Source organism: Ailuropoda melanoleuca, chromosome 16 (assembly GCF_002007445.2).
Source record: "Ailuropoda melanoleuca isolate Jingjing chromosome 16, ASM200744v2, whole genome shotgun sequence".
Classification (NCBI taxonomy): Eukaryota; Metazoa; Chordata; class Mammalia; order Carnivora; family Ursidae; genus Ailuropoda; species Ailuropoda melanoleuca.
The window spans coordinates 12,793,717-12,811,636 of record NC_048233.1 but is presented as its reverse complement, the minus strand read 5'-3'; the positions used below and the strand labels follow the sequence as shown (position 1 = coordinate 12,811,636).

At 44.8% G+C, this 17,920-nt stretch overlaps 1 protein-coding gene across 1 annotated transcript in view; it reads left to right on the top strand.

Annotated features, from left to right (window-relative positions):
* GRIN2B (glutamate ionotropic receptor NMDA type subunit 2B) overlaps positions 1-17,920 on the top strand; it is a 420,098-nt gene that overhangs the window by 369,637 nt on the left and 32,541 nt on the right. The window contains exons 7-10 of the mRNA XM_034645464.1: positions 251-422; positions 641-794; positions 4,433-4,558; positions 7,116-7,345. Coding sequence (XP_034501355.1) covers positions 251-422; positions 641-794; positions 4,433-4,558; positions 7,116-7,345 — 682 coding nt within the window. The remainder of the gene's footprint in view (positions 1-250; positions 423-640; positions 795-4,432; positions 4,559-7,115; positions 7,346-17,920) is intronic.

Genomic DNA, 17,920 nt, shown 5'->3' with positions numbered 1-17,920 from the left:
CACCTTCCTGACGTACATTATACTTCAAAGGAGCACTAAAAATCGTGAGAAAACATGGTTCAATGTGATGAGCTAATGAAAAAATCGCAGTTTTGTGGTCTCATTTATTTCCTCACTCAGGTCTGAAACACATTGTGCTAAGCGGTGAAGGGGCAGACCTGCTTTGGGTTGGAGTTTTAATGGTAAAGGGTAATATCTGCCTCTTGTATAAAAGCCTTGTTTTGTTTTTTTTGTTTCTTCAACTGGTTAGGAATAAAACAGATGAGGAGCCAGGTTACATCAAAAAGTGCTGCAAGGGGTTCTGTATTGACATCCTTAAGAAAATTTCTAAATCTGTGAAGTTCACCTATGATCTTTACCTGGTTACCAATGGCAAGCATGGGAAGAAAATCAATGGAACCTGGAACGGTATGATTGGAGAGGTGAGTGTCAGAACATAAGGGCCATTTCCATTTTTCATTTCTTTTGTTTCATGTCAATATTAAAAAAATGCTCCTTTAGAAATTTTAGAAAATACAAAACAGTAAATAGACTTCCTGTTCCTGCTATACTAAGGAAATTGCTGCTGGGCTCTGTTTTCCTTGTGGTGGCCCCTTGCCTTCCTGAGTGCTCTAATAGGAGCATTGTGCCTTTCTCCCAGGTGGTCATGAAGAGGGCCTACATGGCGGTGGGATCGCTCACCATCAATGAGGAGCGATCTGAAGTGGTCGACTTCTCCGTGCCCTTCATAGAGACCGGCATCAGTGTCATGGTGTCACGCAGCAATGGGACTGTCTCACCTTCTGCCTTCTTAGGTAAGTGATATGCTTGCCGGCGTGAAGCAAATGGACATGAGGACAGGTACTTGGTGTGAGGATTAAGTGAAGGAGCACGTGGCCACTCTCTCTCAGCCAGGAGGTGATTTGCTAGGAGCTTATTTAATTTGGGGGACTTCGGAATCAATTATTCTCAAACATGAAAACTGAAGAATACCCAAAACCAATAGGACACCATAAGACCCTGTAAGAAAACAGTGCTGGCTGGGCTGGCCATCAGGGTTTCTACTCTAATTCCGTTCCTGCCACTTACTCATCACTTGACCCTGTGCAAATGTGCTTTATCCTGGGACTCAGTTTCCCTCATTCATAGAGGAAGCCATTTCAACCAGCTGATCTCTGAGGCTACTTCCTGCTTTAATAATCTCTAATTCTTGCTATCATTGAAGTACCTCTTAATTATCTTCAAGAATTGAGCTCCATGCTACCAAAAGAGGTTCTCTGTTTTTACATGCATTTTCTGGGCTTTGCCAGATACAGCTGATCTGATACTTCCTTCCATTCACCCCGTCCTTCCTCATGCCATTCTGTACTTCCCTGCTCTCCAGCATCGCTTATGTGTCGAAAGCCTTAGATATGATATAAGACCTGGTGAGATAAGGCCAAAATTTCAATTAGATGATCTCCTTTGTGAGCTCATACCCCATATTTTTTGCAGGGGCTATGAGAGCAAGGGGTTGGAAAATAAATGTCACCTTGAGAACAGGACATTGGGCTAGGAGACAGGAGATCTGGCTTGGCCATGAACAAGCCGTAAGCCCTTGGACAAGTCACAAACTCTCTGAAGGACATCAACCTTTTTTTTTTTTTTTTTGCATGAGGATATTGGAATAGACCTTGACTAATGTTTCTTTAAGCTCTTTCAAGCTGGTGGGGGGGAGGGGAAATTTTTAAATAATGTACTGTAAAGTGGAGTTATAGGTCCCATAGAATTCTTCCATAAATTACTCAAGTTTCTCAGCTAGCCTTCTTACAATGAGGCAGATTCTGGCCCTGCCAATTTTATGTGAGATGTTATTAGATAGCACATACACTGTATGCATTAATCCTCATAGCAGCTTTATGTATTTTTTTCGCTTTTTTCCTTTGCGAGGATAATTGGAACATTAAGAGATACAGACAAAACTACATTCTAATTCTATCCCATCGGTAGAGCACTAACCTCAACTTCTGAACTGGAAGATCCAGTAATATACCAGCATAGCCCTAGAATGACATAGCAATGCCAGGCCGCGTGTGTGTGTGTGTGTTTGGAGGAGAAACAGTTAGTTGCAGGGGTAAAAGAAGCCAACATTTATTGGACACCTGTTATGTGGTGTTCCAGACATTACTGTACATCCTTTTGTTATATTATCTCATTGATACTCATTGATATTATTATTGTTATACCCATTTTATGGCTCAAGAAACAGAATCTTAGACCCATTTAGCAATTTTCCAACAATCTGTCAGTTCACAGCTCGCAGATCCAGGATTAAAGCCCAGATGTGGCTGCCTTCAGAGCCTGCATTCCAGTTCCCATGGGGGCTTTTCAGAGTGCAATTCCTAAATCAGGCACCAGTGTGATGGGCAGAGACAAGGAAGTGATAAAATACAATGAGAAAGTACAAACTTTGTCCTAGAAAACCTCAGATTATAACCTGGCCTTGCCACTTTCTGAGTATGAACTTGGAAAGGACCTTGACTTCTGTAAAATATGGTAATACCATAATGAAAGGGCCATTATAAGGATTATATAAAGCATATGGTGAAAGTACTTTCTAAATCATAAAAACCAATACAAATGTTTGTTGTATTTTGTGAACAGGAAGGTGCCCTGAGCTCCATGGGGGAAAAGAAAGCCTGGAGAGGATGCTTTTACTCAGTTATTCCCTAATCTTAGACAACAGTGAAATCAGGGTAGGACTGCAATCAGGGGGATTGAGATAGGCTGGTGATGTTATTAAGAAGGGCACATATTGCATGGAGCACTGGGTGTTATACGCAGATAATGAATCATGAAACACTACATCAAAAACTAAGGATGTACTGTATGGTGACTAACATAACATAATCAAAAATCATTATAAAAAAATTAGAACTGGGGGGGCAAGGGGGCTTCCCTGCTCCCCCATATAGAGGCTTTGAATTAAACCTGCTGCCTTCATGTCTCTAGCTGCCACTAAAAGGTTTAGCATTTCACAGTAGGTATGTGCCTTATCAAGGTCCTTTTTAAATTGTTAAGTGACCAGGTTTTATCATTCCCTTCAAAAGTGCAAAAGTAAAGTAGGTTTCACGTAAAGAAAATATTTTCTAATTTCCAGCCAATTTTTCCCCTTTCTCAACTTCATCTTTATTAATGATCTGGAAGATGGAAAAAACAGTATGTTAATTCACTTAGTTATGAGTTTACAATGTGATGTGACAGCTAAAAAGGCCAGAACTATTTTGAGACACAATTGAGGGAACATCGTATCATGGGAAAGAATAGCAATTGTCCCTTTTTGTAGGCCTTCAAAGAGGTGGCTCTTGGAATACAATGTTCAATTTCGAGACACCTCTAAGCCGGAGAGATGGAGATCCAGGGAAGGGATTCAGCAAGAATGATTAAAGAAATTAAAGCACGTGCCGAACAGCCTTGCTCTCCTGCCTGGTCTTATCCCATCAACCTTTCACTTTGTGCGAGGGAATAGCTTGTGTTTGTTCTGTTAATTACAGCCGAGGCATGTTCCCTTGTCACTGGCTACACTCCCACTGTTACAGATACTGATTGTCAATGTGGATGGATTTTTTTTTTTTTTGCATTGACTTCTATTCTCATACCCTGATGATGCCCCGTAAAATACACTGTATCCAAGTGGGTTGAAAAGTAAATGAAGGCTAGGAAGTTTAGGACAGGTGAGGCAAGGGGGCAAAGGAGTTATTCATTGGGTGTAGTTACTACCGAATCAAGTCAAGCCTGAAATAGCGACTACATCTGTGGAGAATGAATTTGCACACGAAGTTCGGAAGCATCAGTCAAAGCTTTTCCAGGCCTCCATCCCTGTGGTGTGGCCACCGAGGGGACAACATAAACCAAGAACCAGTCCGCTCTGATTCATTTCCCCCAGTCTAGTACTTCTTGGAGAGGCACATTTCCTGGCAGTAGCAGAAACTATCTCAAAAACTTCATAGGCAAGAAGCTCTCCTTCTCGAGTGTTTGAAAAGAAAATAGACCTTGGGGCACCTGGGTGGCGCAGTCGTTATGCGTCTGCCTTCGGCTCAGGGCGTGATCCCGGGGTTCTGGGATCGAGCCCCACATCAGGCTTCTCCTCTAGGAGCCTGCTTCTTCCTCTCCCACTCCCCCTCCTTGTGTTCCCTCTCTTGCTGGCTGTTTCTGTCAAATAAATACATAAAATCTTTAAAAAAAAAAAAAAGAAACTAGACCTTGACCTGCCCCCCGACCCTTCGACACAGCCTGTCACTCTTCTCCGACCCAGGCCCTGGCTCTCGGAAGAGACGCAACGCAGCACATCTGTGGTTTTGTCTCCCCCCCACAAAATACGTGTTGCCTGAGCAAATGAATATGCAAATGAACCAGAATCTTGTTTGTTCTGTTGTGATTCTGAGCGCTGATTTTGGGTTTTTCCCTTCCCCAGAGCCGTTCAGTGCTGACGTGTGGGTTATGATGTTCGTGATGCTGCTGATTGTCTCCGCCGTGGCTGTCTTTGTCTTCGAGTACTTCAGCCCTGTGGGTTACAACCGGTGCCTCGCCGATGGCAGAGGTAAGGCCAGCTGCGCCTGTGCTGGCTCTCACTCTCCGTTCCGAGTCTCTGTACTCCTCATCTGGCGACTGCCTGCTCCCTGACTTACCCCTTTCTGAAAACGAACTCTCAGCCTTCTATGGCAACAGCTTGGCAACTCATTAGAAACACCTCAATTAAGAGGTTAGTCTGAATCTGTATGTCCCTCGCTGGCAGAGGCCTCACCCAGCGAGCCCCGTTCTGCCCCGGGGTAAATGAGAGGAAAGCTGCCAGTAGAGTCGTGTGGCATAAACATGTCAGAGGAAACTATCTTGATGACCTTAGGCTGTGAGCAGTCTGTCCAAACAGATGGACTAACAAGGCAGATATACCCATATATGAAGAATAAAGAAGATTAGCTGCCCCGAGATATATGCAGGGTAGTTGTGGCTGAAGGAGTTCTCTACCTCGGACATACAAGATCTCCGAACCCTGTGACCCTGGCCCAGCTCCCTCTGCCAGGGATATAGACATTAGGTGGTTGAAATAAAATGGCCAGCAGATAGCAGTTCTCACCCATAGCTGCTGTTGGGGGCAGTCCAATTTTCTGGCTAAGTGGGTCCAGAGAGGTGAGGGCTGCCCATGTGTTCGAGGCATTTATGAGACTTCACAAAACATTTACTAGAATCCTAAAGGGGGACATGGGACCCCTGTAAATAACTCATCCGAAACTTTCCGAGAATCCCAGAATTCGGGGACTACTACAATTTTTTTCTGGGTTTTCTCCCATCCGGAATGTGAGCTTTATTCTGAAAGTATGCCTCCAAGAGGGAAGCCCTTTTTAACCCTGGCTACACAAAGAATGATCTGTGGGGCACTTAAAAGACAAAGGTGCTTGGACTTCATTTTCTAATATTCTGACTCACTGATTCCAGGGTGGGTCTTGGACCACTACTATGTTTCAGAATAGTGCTTTTCTACCTTGGTTTCAGATTAGAACAAGCACCCACCGCACAGATTAGAATAACCACCTACCTCAATTTAATAATAATCTTTGCGGTGGGCAGCTAGGCAGCAGTGTTGTGTGACAACTCCCCTTAGTGCTTCTGCTGACCTCACAATCCAGGCTGTGGACCACTGCTGCACTGAGGGCATTTCCAGGTGCAGACCCACCTTCTTCTTCGGCTCTTGCATTCTGGCCTGGAAGTTTGATTGTCTCCACAATATGGTGCTGTCAGGGGGTTTTGTGCCTGTACCAAAGGGTCTTCTAGAAATCATGACCTTCTCCCCATCCTGAGGGGCATTAGTAACAAGCAAAACATCTCAGAAACACCCAAGTACATACATATGTTGACAGCATCAAGAACCGAAGTGAATGTGTGCTGTCCTTTCACCCTTGAAGAAAATCAAGGAGGCAAAAAAAAATCCAACTACAAAATTCAAAGCAAGGGCGCCTGTCTTCACGAAGGAATTCAACACGGGACCAGTAAATATCAGGTCTCCTTGGGGCATTTTGCAATGTACAAAACTTTGATTTATGAACAACTTTGGAGTTACACATCTGTTCCATGAAATAAGGTCCACATGCACAGATGTGTGCGCACAGTTAGATACGAGGCTTGACATGTATAGTCACTGATTTAGTTGTCAGAGCAGATGCTGTCAGGAGCACAGATAGCATCATAAGACCTGTGCTAATGTGTGGTGAAACTGTGCGGGCAGATGTTCGTTTCTGCAGTGGAGGGGCTGCATGCAGCCCCAGATATCAGGCGAGATTTTGCCATCGCCAAGCATTGAAAGCAGCGAGGCCACGATAAATCTCTGGACGGAAGCCTTGGCACTGTGGATGTAAAGATTGGGTGGAGGAAGGTCAGAGACAGTGTGCCTTTCTGCCCTCAGATAGCGTGGTGAAGCCAGGGGCCTGTGACTTCCTCCCTGGGCTTCCTGATATTCTTGCTACCATGGTTGGAAACCCAGTGGAGATGCATTGACGTTGTAGTGGGGTCGAGGCTGTCTATGAAACATTTGGTGCTAAGTGTTAGAAGCTAAAGAAAAATTAGGATAAAGGCCATTCAAAGCCATCTAGTGTGAATACAATTGTAGGAGGTCCATGGCGGGTAGAAGAACATTCCATACGATTCTTGTTGACCTCTTTTAAAGTTGAAATCCTTTCTTGGTAGATACAAACAGGAATTTTAGGAACAAGAGTAATAAGGATGCGAGTGTGATAGTGGGGTAGTTGCCTTTGTCATTCAGTTTTGATGTGGTCTTGCGGGTCTTGTCTACATGGGGGCAGGAAGCCCTGGCTGAGTGCCCTGGCTGAGTCGTGAGCTTTAGTTGAAGCAGGATCCCACACAGACACCAGGCCCCTGGATTTTCTTCTAAAGGACCCTCTTCTGCCTTCCTGCGGGGGGGGGGGTCCCCGAAGAGAGACACAAACTCTCAACTTAAAAATGTCTGCATCTCAATCGGAGGGTTTCCTGCTTTGAGCAGGAACTTACCAGCTCTGTGTATTTGGCTACACAGAGCTGGTATCTCTGTTTAAATAGAACCGGTGACTCTGTCTTAACTTTCTGTCCTTGTCTTTTCATCACAACAGAGCCAGGTGGCCCGTCTTTTACCATCGGCAAAGCTATTTGGTTACTCTGGGGTCTGGTTTTTAACAACTCCGTACCCGTGCAGAACCCAAAGGGGACCACCTCCAAGATCATGGTGTCGGTGTGGGCCTTCTTTGCTGTCATCTTCCTGGCCAGCTACACTGCCAACTTAGCTGCCTTCATGATTCAAGAGGAGTATGTGGATCAGGTTTCTGGCCTGAGTGACAAAAAGGTAAGAGGACCATTTGAAACCTCCCGTCATTCCCTCAGTCCCATTCTGAGCCATACTCAAAGTTCTCATGTACCTGTTAATTTTCTCCATCTTTAGAATTGGCAGTTCTTTCTTATGTCTCCTTAAATTGGGACATGGGAGCAAACATCAGTTTCCCTACCGAAATAATAGTACTTCACATTCGCCTTCTGATTTGTGAAAGGTTGGCACAAGTACGCCCTAGGCTGCAAATAAGGGGCTTGGTGTGTAGCGGCTTCCTTAGAGTGTGGTACCTCCCGCTGAATGTGCTTGGGTGGCCTGTCAGCACAGGGCTGCCCGTTTGGTGTGCTATTAGAGGGCCGCCCCCTGCACCCACACTGAGGGCCCTGGCCCATTGTGGCCTTCATTTTCCTCCCAGTGGTATTTGGCTGTGGGCTCTCTGTTTGTTCATCTGCACGCTCGTGTGTGCCTAGGGCTAAGCAGGAGGGTAGTTCACATTGTTCCTGAAGAGAACTAACTGCTATTTAACTTGATGATTGCCCTGTGTGGTGCCGATTAATAGGTAGCCCCCATACCAATTGTAGGCCTCCCTGCTGAGCTATGCAGTTGCGGGATGAAAGGAAGTGTCCACTGGTTCGCATCTTTTCTGGACGAGGATGTGCCAAACCTGTCCTAAATACCATACTCTCTAGGTCTGCTAGAACCATCATGATTTCTGTGGGCAATCTGTCTCCTGAAACCGTGATAGCTGGGATGGTCCAAGACGAGGGAGAGGAGCTACTTCCATGGGATACCCAGCAGAACCTGTGGATGCCCCCACATAATTCTGGAAACTTCCACTCACAACAAATTTCCTACCCTGTGTTTCCTTAGGATTTAGAAAATGTGATTTCCCACCCCTTTCCCAGGATGAAGTGGTGAGGTATGGACTGATGTGTGTTTAGAACGGATAGGTCAAATAGTTAATGATTTCTAATGTGGGGTAGGTTTCCCTCAAATAAAACTGTGAACCCCAAACAGATGGTTTGAGAAGAGTAAGAAGGAAGAGCTAGTCTTTTTGAGGGCCCAGGTTCTGATTTCTCCATCTATTCATCTCTACTCACCAAGAACACTCAAAAGCATGTGAGGAAGGTAAACAAGCCTCTAAGAGAATGAAAAAAATATATCTATATGTACATATATGGATCATTCACTCTGTTTACCTTTTCATGTTACCTCCTTCTCTGATTTGCCTTCCTTTATTTTATTCTTTATTTTTAAAAATAATGCCTCTCTTTGTATTTCCTTCTTCCTTATTTTTAGGTTTTTATTTACTTCTCTCTTCTAACACATGATTTATTATTCATTTATTCATATATTCATGAATTTATTACTTAATTCATTGTAAACACTTCTCTTGGTTCCTTCGTTAACATCTTTTGTCATTATGATCCTGGCTCAGAAAAGTTGAATTAGATTCCTCCCTTTATCTCCTGTTACACCAATTTCTGTGCCTGTTTCTATAGCTTGGGCAGCAGTGGGGTTAAGAACATCTACCTCCTCAAAGCTCCACACTTGAATGTTGCGTAGGTGAGGCGGACCGTGCCCATCCGAAAACAGGGATGTGGCAGCAGCATGGCAGACCATGTCCTCACACGTGGATTTGTCAGGTATGGCAGACCATGTCCTCACATCAGGCTCTGCAGAGGTTTGGTGGATCATGTCCCCACACACGATATGGTAGGACCATATTGCCGTGCCATAAATAATATGGCAGAAGTACTGTAGACCACAGTCCTTCCTGGAGCTCTGGGCCACTAAGTGAGGGATCTACCATATTTATCATTTTGTTTTCTTCAAGTATCTCTGAGGATTGCTTAGGACACTGTATTTATCTTTCCCATACATTCACGAGCTACTCGGCAACAACTCTGTGATTTTCTATTTGAAATAAGCCTAATTAAGATGCAAGGAGATTGTTTTCCCTTTTGTGGTTTTGAAAGAATATATTGTCCTAGGCTGCTTAAACAGAGAGGTTGTGCTCCTGTCTGTCCTCCACACCATGTTGCTTATGTTCTGAAAAGTTAGATCCCATCTGTTCTTTCCTTAGAGAATTTCAGTGGTTCCATTGCATCTAGAATTAAGACCTTTTTCCTCATGTGCCTCCAAGGGCCTTCACATGGGATTACCATCGTGCTCTAGCTCTCCAGTGTGGTCAGCCAGGGCTTCGGCTCTTGCAGCCTACATCCCAGGCTTCCTTGACTTCTTGTCCTTCTGGACCATGCCTCTTTATCTGTGCATCTGCCTGGGATGTTCTTCTCCTGACTTCTTCACTCATCAAACTCCTGTGGAACTTTCAAGACCCGGATTAGCGGCCACTTCATTTGTGGAGCTCCATGGCTCATCTGGACAGTGAGTCATTCTCTCCTCTGACGTGGCAGTCTTTCCTCCCTTTATTAATAACACCTGTCTTCCACATTGTCCTGTAATAATCTGGACACCTGGACCTGACCGGATCTCCCCCATCTGACCATGAGCTCCATTGGACCATGATCATAACACGGTTATCCTGTTTTGTTTTGAAGTCTGTGGGGAGAGGGAAACAGGATATATTTATATAAGAGCCTCTCACGCAAAGCGTGGACTAAGCATTATAGGCAAAGAAAGCAACAAGAGAGCAAGAACCCTTTAACAACTATCTAATTTGAAAATACTTAAAAATGGTTATCAGATACAATTTAGAACTTCGCAGATGACAAAATCGTGAAGCGTAAGCATCCTTCCAGACAGTGTCAACATAATTTACATAATTATAGAAAACATTTAAGTAACTAATGACATGTAACACACATCAGTGTCAGGAATGCTAATATAAATCAGAAAGAGGGTTTTCTGAAAGTGCACTTAAAATGTCAAAATTGATATTAGTTTCCCTTCACAACACCTTAAGAAAACAAAGTCTTGGGCCTGACTTTGCATGACAGCAAGTGTATTCTGTGAATTTAGAAAAAGAAAAGGTAAAGAATGAAGTCGTCAAGATGGAAATATTGAGAATAGAAATGAGGTGATTTTGAAGATTCTTTTTTCAATGGGATTAAATTTTCATCAAGGAAAGTAACATTTAAAATGGAAGAGAGTTCTTAAACTTGTCTTGACTGTCACGGATGGCATATCTTCCATACAACTCAGATCAAGTGGTAAATATCTTGGAGTGATGATGGGAAGGTATTTATAGCCATTAAATTTATATATCTTTGGGAAATTATCTTCAATTTAATGGCAGAAAAGTGTTTTCCAGATCTCATTTTTGGTGAGGTACAAAATCAGAATATTCAGAGTTAAATTTCTATGAAAACCTATTTTGGGGCTCCTTTTCACTGGATGGCTTCCATCTTGCAGTAGCACATTACATCAGTGAATTCAGAATTATTCCACTACATGCTGTAACTAAATATGGGTGCAAGTTCTAACATTTAGCAGCCCTACTGTACATTCCATCAGTTCCCCCAGTGGGAGGAGGATGCAAGGAAGCTGGTGACATCTTACTGCCCTTAACAAAGAGCCCCCCATGCTCATTCTCCTATGTCTCACCTACCCAGACGGATTTCTCAGATTGCGGTCTGCCAACCATAGAAAGGAGGGGAAAGAGCTGGACCACCAGGTGAAGGAAGGGACATATTTGCTGGGCCCTAGGTACCTTATGCATGTTACATCTATTTTATATGGGTCCTCTGCATATAGGTATGACTATTCCCATTTTACAAATAAAGACCCCGAGACTCTGGGAAGTTTCCAGACTTCCCTAAAGTCACATGTTCTCAAGTGACAGAGCTAAAGGTCTGCATCCCGGTGTGTTCGGCTCTAAAATCACTTCGCCAGGGTATCTCCCTTGTAGCTCACCCCAGACAAAGTTATGATGTCAGTAAGGATTGGCATTGACACCCCTGCCCCCACTTTTTCATTGAATTTTCAATTCTCTTATTTAATGACTTTCTCTATCAGTTTCACTTAACCCTGAGGTTACTGTCCACTGCCCCCACCAGGACTACTGTTACTACGGATAATGGTAATAACAGTCATCGTCATTATTAATATAACTTCAACAATTATATCTCTGCTCACGTTTTTTTCAGCTCCTACAAGCCAGGCATAATGCAGCTGCATTACACAGATGATCTTATGTAATGGTGCTATAAATGTTTTCATTTTTCAGTGAGGAAACTGAACCTGGGAAGGGTTAAGTCATTTTCCTTCTGATATGCTTTGCCGCCTACAGCCCCTACAGTGTGCCATCCTGTTTCCATCCCAGGGCTTAGTTTTCATTCATCCTCTTTCTTCCTATCTTCCCATCTACCTTGTCAAAGCATAACAAATTAGATCCTTTTCCTCTACCAAAAAGCAGCTATCTGGTGAACTGATCCACAATAATTAGATAGTATTTTAACATCTATACTTTTTTTTTAAAAGATTTTATTTATTTATTTGACAGAGATAGAGACAGCCAGCGAGAGAGGGAACACAAGCAGGGGGAGTGGGAGAGGAAGAAGCAGGATCATAGCAGAGGAGCCTGATGTGGGGCTTGATCCCATAATGCCGGATCACACCCTGAGCTGAAGGCAGACGCTCAACCACTGTGCCACCCAGGCGCCCCTTAACATCTACACTTTTTAAAAAAGATTTTATTTATTTATTTGAGAGCGAATGAGAGAGCATGAGCTGGATGAAGGGGCAGAGGGAGAAGCAGGCTCTGCTAAGCAGGGAGCCTGATGCGAGGCTCAATCCCAGGACTCTGGGATCATAATCTGAGCTGAAGGCAGATGCCTAACCAACTGAGCCACCCGGGCGCCCCTCATTTGCACTTTCTTTAAGAAGCTTTTCAAAGGCATTGCCTTAAGAAGAGAAGGGTGGTGATTTCTAGTACTTATGCAGGCGAATGGCCCACACATTGACTTTACCCTGAGCCTATTGTGACCCTGAGTTTGAGCCACTGTTGGAAGGTGGGAGAGGGGTGGTAGCAGGAAAGAGAAGGGGCGGTTATTGAGTCGTGGGGTGAAGGAAGCAGACTGCTGTCTGACTGTTGGGCTCCTGAGGGTGTTTGGCTGCATCCTGTTCACACATTCCTACCCCACAATGTGACATGTACCCACAATGTATTTTGCAGTTTTTTTCCTCAAGGAACTGTAGGAATTTTTATTAGCTTTTAAAATGTCCAAAAGGTGCCTATCTAATTAATGAGGGTGACCACCTTTGCCTGCAATATTGAAGGTACAATCAGGACAGCCTTCTGACAACTAAATGAGGACCCATGGCTTTTCTAGATAATGATTATTCTATGTGAAGTCTCATAGCGTCTTGAAGTCACCTCGCATCCTTTTGTAATAGAGACTGTGTAGGACTTTTAAATCAACGTGCAAACAAGTCAGTGTGCATTCTGGAAGAGAACCAGCCTGGTGATAAGCATATTTACACCACAGTGCACTGATACATGATGATTGGATGGTATTTGAGCACGTGAAGAAATGGGCCATGCTTTCCACTGTACAGCTGTGTCTTCCTCGCCCTATTCATTTTAGGCTGAAAGCCAGTGAGAGACAGCTGACCTCAAGCTTGATCTGCCACACCTTGGTCCTGGCACAGACCCTCTTGGTCAGATCACGGAATACTGATCCAAAAATAGCTTACTAAGGATAGTGGCAGGCATGCCTTACTAGCCAGGGAGCTAGAAATGAGGGCCTGGAAAGGATCTTCAGGTAGCTGAGCAAACTAGGGTGTGATTTCTTGCGTGGGAGTCCTGTGGAGCTATCAAGCAAGTGGTCCTCTTGTAGCAGCTGGTCAAGAGCAATCCTGGAGGAAATGACAAGAAAAGAAAACTCCCCCAAGCCTGGGTGGACACTGGGCATGGGGCACGCGTGTGGAGGGGAAGGGACACCTGCCCCTTTGTCTCTCGATTACAAGAACCAATCTGACATGGTATGTGGGCTCCTACCCCAAGTACTGAGCCTCCCTCATTCCTTCCTGGGTGGCCTGCACCCAGATGCACCCAGAACAAGGCCTGGAGGTTGCGCAGTTCCAGTGCTGTTGCTCAGGGTCAACTCTCACCACTTCGCTAGTGTTATTTGAGAATGGGACTACTTTTGCCCACTCCTAATTCCTGAGTCCATTTTTTACTTGCCTGGATGCCTTGACTGAAGCAGCCAGTGGGGCTTCGCAGTGGTCACCCTCCCAGTCCCAGGATGCAGATGGCTTAGTGCTGACTACTGGGCTCCCAAGGGGGGCCCAGGGTCTCCTTTTTCTCCTTTCCGTGTACCCCTTCACAGCCTCAGGCTTCACCGTGTCCTCCTTTCCTTGAGTGACTGCCTGCTTCCTGACATTCCATGGCTTCCCGCACAGGATTCCTCACCTCTGACCTCTGCTGTACTGTTGGAGCTTATTGTGGGTTGAATGGACCCCCCCCAAAAAAAAAGATACGTCCATGTCCTAACCCCTGTATCCTGTGAGTGTTACCTTTATTTGGAAAAGAGATCTTTGCAGATGTAATTAAGTTAAGGATCTCAAGATAAGATTACCCTGGATTCTCCCGGTTGGTGCTAAATCCAATGTCAAGTGTCCTTACAAGAGAAAGGCAGAGATTTGACTCAGAAGAGAAGATCAGGAGAAGGCAGAAGCAGAGATTAGAGTGTTGGAACCATAAGAACCATCTGGAGGCTGGAAGAGGAGGCAAGGAACAGACTCTCCCCTAGAGCCTCTGGTGGGAGCACAGCACTGGCACTTTGATTTCGGACCTCTGGCCTCCAGAACTGTGTGGAAATAACTTAGTGTTGTCTTAAACCACCCTGTGAATGGTAGTTTGCTATGGCAGCCCCTGGAAACGGATACAGGGCCTTCATGACTCTCCTACGACCTGCTCTCTGAGCTCCCCGCAGATGTTAGACTTCGGGGTTTCTCCTGCTCGTCTCCATCTCCCCTGTCAGCACCCAGCCCCATCCTTCCAAAGGGTATTTCTTATAGCAGCATCCAGTTAGCTCCTCTTCCCACAAATCTCTTTGCTTCGAAGAATTGATCTGCATTGCACTGAAGATTTGCAGACATGTTTTACACACCATGGGAGTCTTCTCCATGCTGCTGAATTCTAGGGAGACAGTCGAAAACCCAAGTGTCCTTCAGCGCTCCTGTTTGCTCTGTCCTTGAGCCCGATTAGGGTTCGTTTCTCGCAGCATGTAATGTGTTATATGTGTGCGTACTTCCCACGCAGCCTCCTACTAGACCTCTTCGTAGTAACATCATTGTCAAAGGGGATGGAGGGCATGATTTCCACAACTCTTTTCTAGGGACAATATTGCTAATGCACCCCTCTCATAGTCTGGATTATGTTGCATTGTTCAAATCACAGAACTGGAAGGGACCTTATTTAATCATAAGGCACAGGGGCTGTTTTTCTCAATAAAGGTAAACAGGTGTCCTCTTTTCATGTGGATGAACATATCTTCCTTGATAGATTCTTTGTTACACAGGAATGCACACTCATATATGTACATGTGTGTTCATATGTGTATATATATGTATACACACACAAACACACACACACATATATATATAGTTGACCTTTGAACAACATGGGGGTAAGAGTGCCAGTCCCCTGCACAGTAAAAAAAATCTGAGTGCAAGTTTGGATTCCCCAGAAACTGAACTGCTAATAGCCTACTGTTGACTGGAAGCCTTACTGATCACATAAATAGGCGATTAACACATATTTTGTATATTTATATGGATTATATACTGCATTCTTACAGTAAAGCTAGAGAAAAAATATTATTAAGAAAATCCATAAGGAAGGTGGGGCTCCTGGGTGGCTCAGTGGGTTGAGCGTCTGGCTCTTGACTTCGGCTCAGGTCATGATCTCACGGTCCTGGGATTGAGCCCTGCATCAGACTCCACGCTCGGCAGGGAGCCTGCTTGAGGATTCCTCTCCCTCTCTTTGTGCCCCTCCCCCTCCACTCAAGCTCTCTTTCTCTAAAAAAAAAAAGAAAAAAGAATATCATAAGGAAGAGAAAATACATTTATAGTACCGTCTGGTATAAAAAAAAAAATCCTCTTTAAGTGTACCTGGGCAGCTCAAACCTGTATTGTTCAAAGGCCAACTGTATATCCATCCTCCAAAAGTGCATACATACAATAAGATAACTGGTTAGCTAGGAGCTTGCCACAAAGCTACATTAGGAACACAAGTTTCCCCTGTGCATAGAGCATAAGCTGTACAATGTGGATCTGAGGAAGGTTGTCTTTTTTATCTGGAAAAAGAAGAAAGTTTTGTCTCATTTTGTTGATATTAGCAGAGCCATCTTTCTGTGAAAATGAATCAAAAGACAAAATGAAATGAAGGCAGGAAGAAAGGAGGAAGGAAAGAAATAGAAATAAAGGAGGGTGGGAAGGAAGGAACAATGGAAGGAAGAAAGGAAGGAAGAAGGAAGAAAAAAGAGAATAAAGATGAGAAGAGAAAAAAGAAAAAAATGAAAATTAAAAGCATCAGAACCAATCTTTGGCTCTGCCTAACTCTTAGAAAGATGTCCCTAAGTAAAATAATAGAGGAATAGAAGCCTTCCTGAAGCCATAATGTTTTTGAAAATGCAACTAAACCAACTAGCATGAGTATGAATTCATAATTTCCCCCACCTCAGCTGAATTGCATTGGGCCCCAAATAAGAGCCAGCATAGGCAACAAATGGTTTCAGTTCAGAGAAGTCAAAGCATACAGTGTGGCATGCGGTATTCACGTTCTAGGTGCTCTGGGAGTGGGAGAAGCTTGAGCACTTCCTGGACTGGTCGGATCATACGAATTTATCTGCGTGGCTTCCATCTCAGCCCTCTCTCTGTCAGGCTGTCTCTCCCAGGCTAGGAAGAGCAAGGGGCTCAGGAGTCTCCCAGGGATGATGGAATCTGCTTACAGCTGAGTCTCTGATCCTAAGACAGCCATTCCATTTAGCTGGCTACTGAAGGAAGTTTCTTCATTCTGAAATTTATTTACATCAAAGGAAAATAAGAGAGGTCCTCAATATCTTTTTTTCTCTCATTAAAAACAAAAACTAGAAGTAAGTGTTTCAGTAGAAGGGGGCTAAATTTTTATATGATGCTCACTAAATCTTGGCTTCTGGGTTGAGGATTTATTAAGAATTAGTGTTTTGTGCTGGGCAACTAAGTTCAAGTCCTTTGAGACAAATTAATGCAGATGTGAAAATTAATATGTGGCCAAAGGCATCTGGCCTAAAATGAATTAGATTTTAGAGATGTCACCATTGTATCCATAGTAAACACGGTGGCCTGTGCAGACTCTGGGCTTTGTGCCCCCACCTTGTCATAATGATGGCAAGAGTGGACAAGGGTCCCAGTGGACTGTGTGAGGCCTGTTACATTTTTGGAAGCTTTCTGCACAGCGGGGCATGTGCTGGGACTAGTGGGGGCCTGAGAGCGCCGGAGTCTGGGGAAGTCCAACCATATCCTTCACAATTCGATGCTGGGTTTTCCCCTGCAGCATGGCTCACGGAGAGCCATTAAGAGACAACACATGCCCTGTATCTCCTCTGGTATTTTATCCAGGCTTGTCTGGGGGGCTCTGATTCAGAGTATCAAGGGTGTTATCTCCAGGCCCGTATGATCCTGAGAGCTGCTCTAGTGGAGAGAAGAAAATAAGTAGGCAGGAAGCTCCCTCCAGGTGCACGCAGCTTGGACTTCTGGGAGGCAGTCGGGAGGAGGAAGAGCAGAGTTTCAGGTCCTCACTTAGACATTAGATGGTTAGTCCATTTGAGTAGATCTTTCTGCTGTGGGGACACAGGAGAAGTGACTGCCTGGGAAGGGGTGGCATAGAGCAGGGTATGAATATCAGACTCACTTGGGGAACCTTTTCAAATGAATAGACTCTGTCCATGCAGGTAGAAGTTAAAGTACAGCTGTGAAATCTCCCACCTGCCAGGACCTGCCAGTATAAGAAGGGTCGTGAGAACAAACTACTTTGGGGGAAGTTATTAGAGGGCTGTGGCATCCCCCCCTTTTCTCCCACTCCCCTCAAGCCTACTGAAGGGGCTTTGCAGGGATCATTTGGAGAGCCTGGTATTCAGCCCCTGCAGTTAGAATGGAGAAGGGCTGGCCTTTGGCCTGTACCTGAGAGGATCAGTGGTGACAGGTCTTGGCTGAAGCCAGTCACCTGGTGGGTGGGCCTTGGTTCCTCCAGTCTAGATTAGGCCACGAGGGCAGGAGGGAATCAGTTTGGGCCAGGAGTGGAGGCAGGTGTTTTTAAAGATCCCCTGTTCAAAGGGCTTCCTGCTCAGGCGAGGCAGCTGAAACAGAGATACGCAGGAGGGGTGTCATCTGATGGAGAAGCCAAAGGGACCGATGTAAGCAACCAGCTGCATTCAGGGAGTGGCAGACCCGCATTCCCACTTTGAGGGCCTCCGAAGAACCCATGAACTTGTCTGACATGGGGAAGAGTCTGCTTTGAACGCTGGCCATGCGTAGAGACCGTCAATGCTAGATCACCACCAACCCCCGCAAGTGAGGGCTCTCCTGCCTCCAGGGACCTTTCCTATCTCCACTGCCTTTCTCCCCAGCCCAGAGTGGAATAGAACA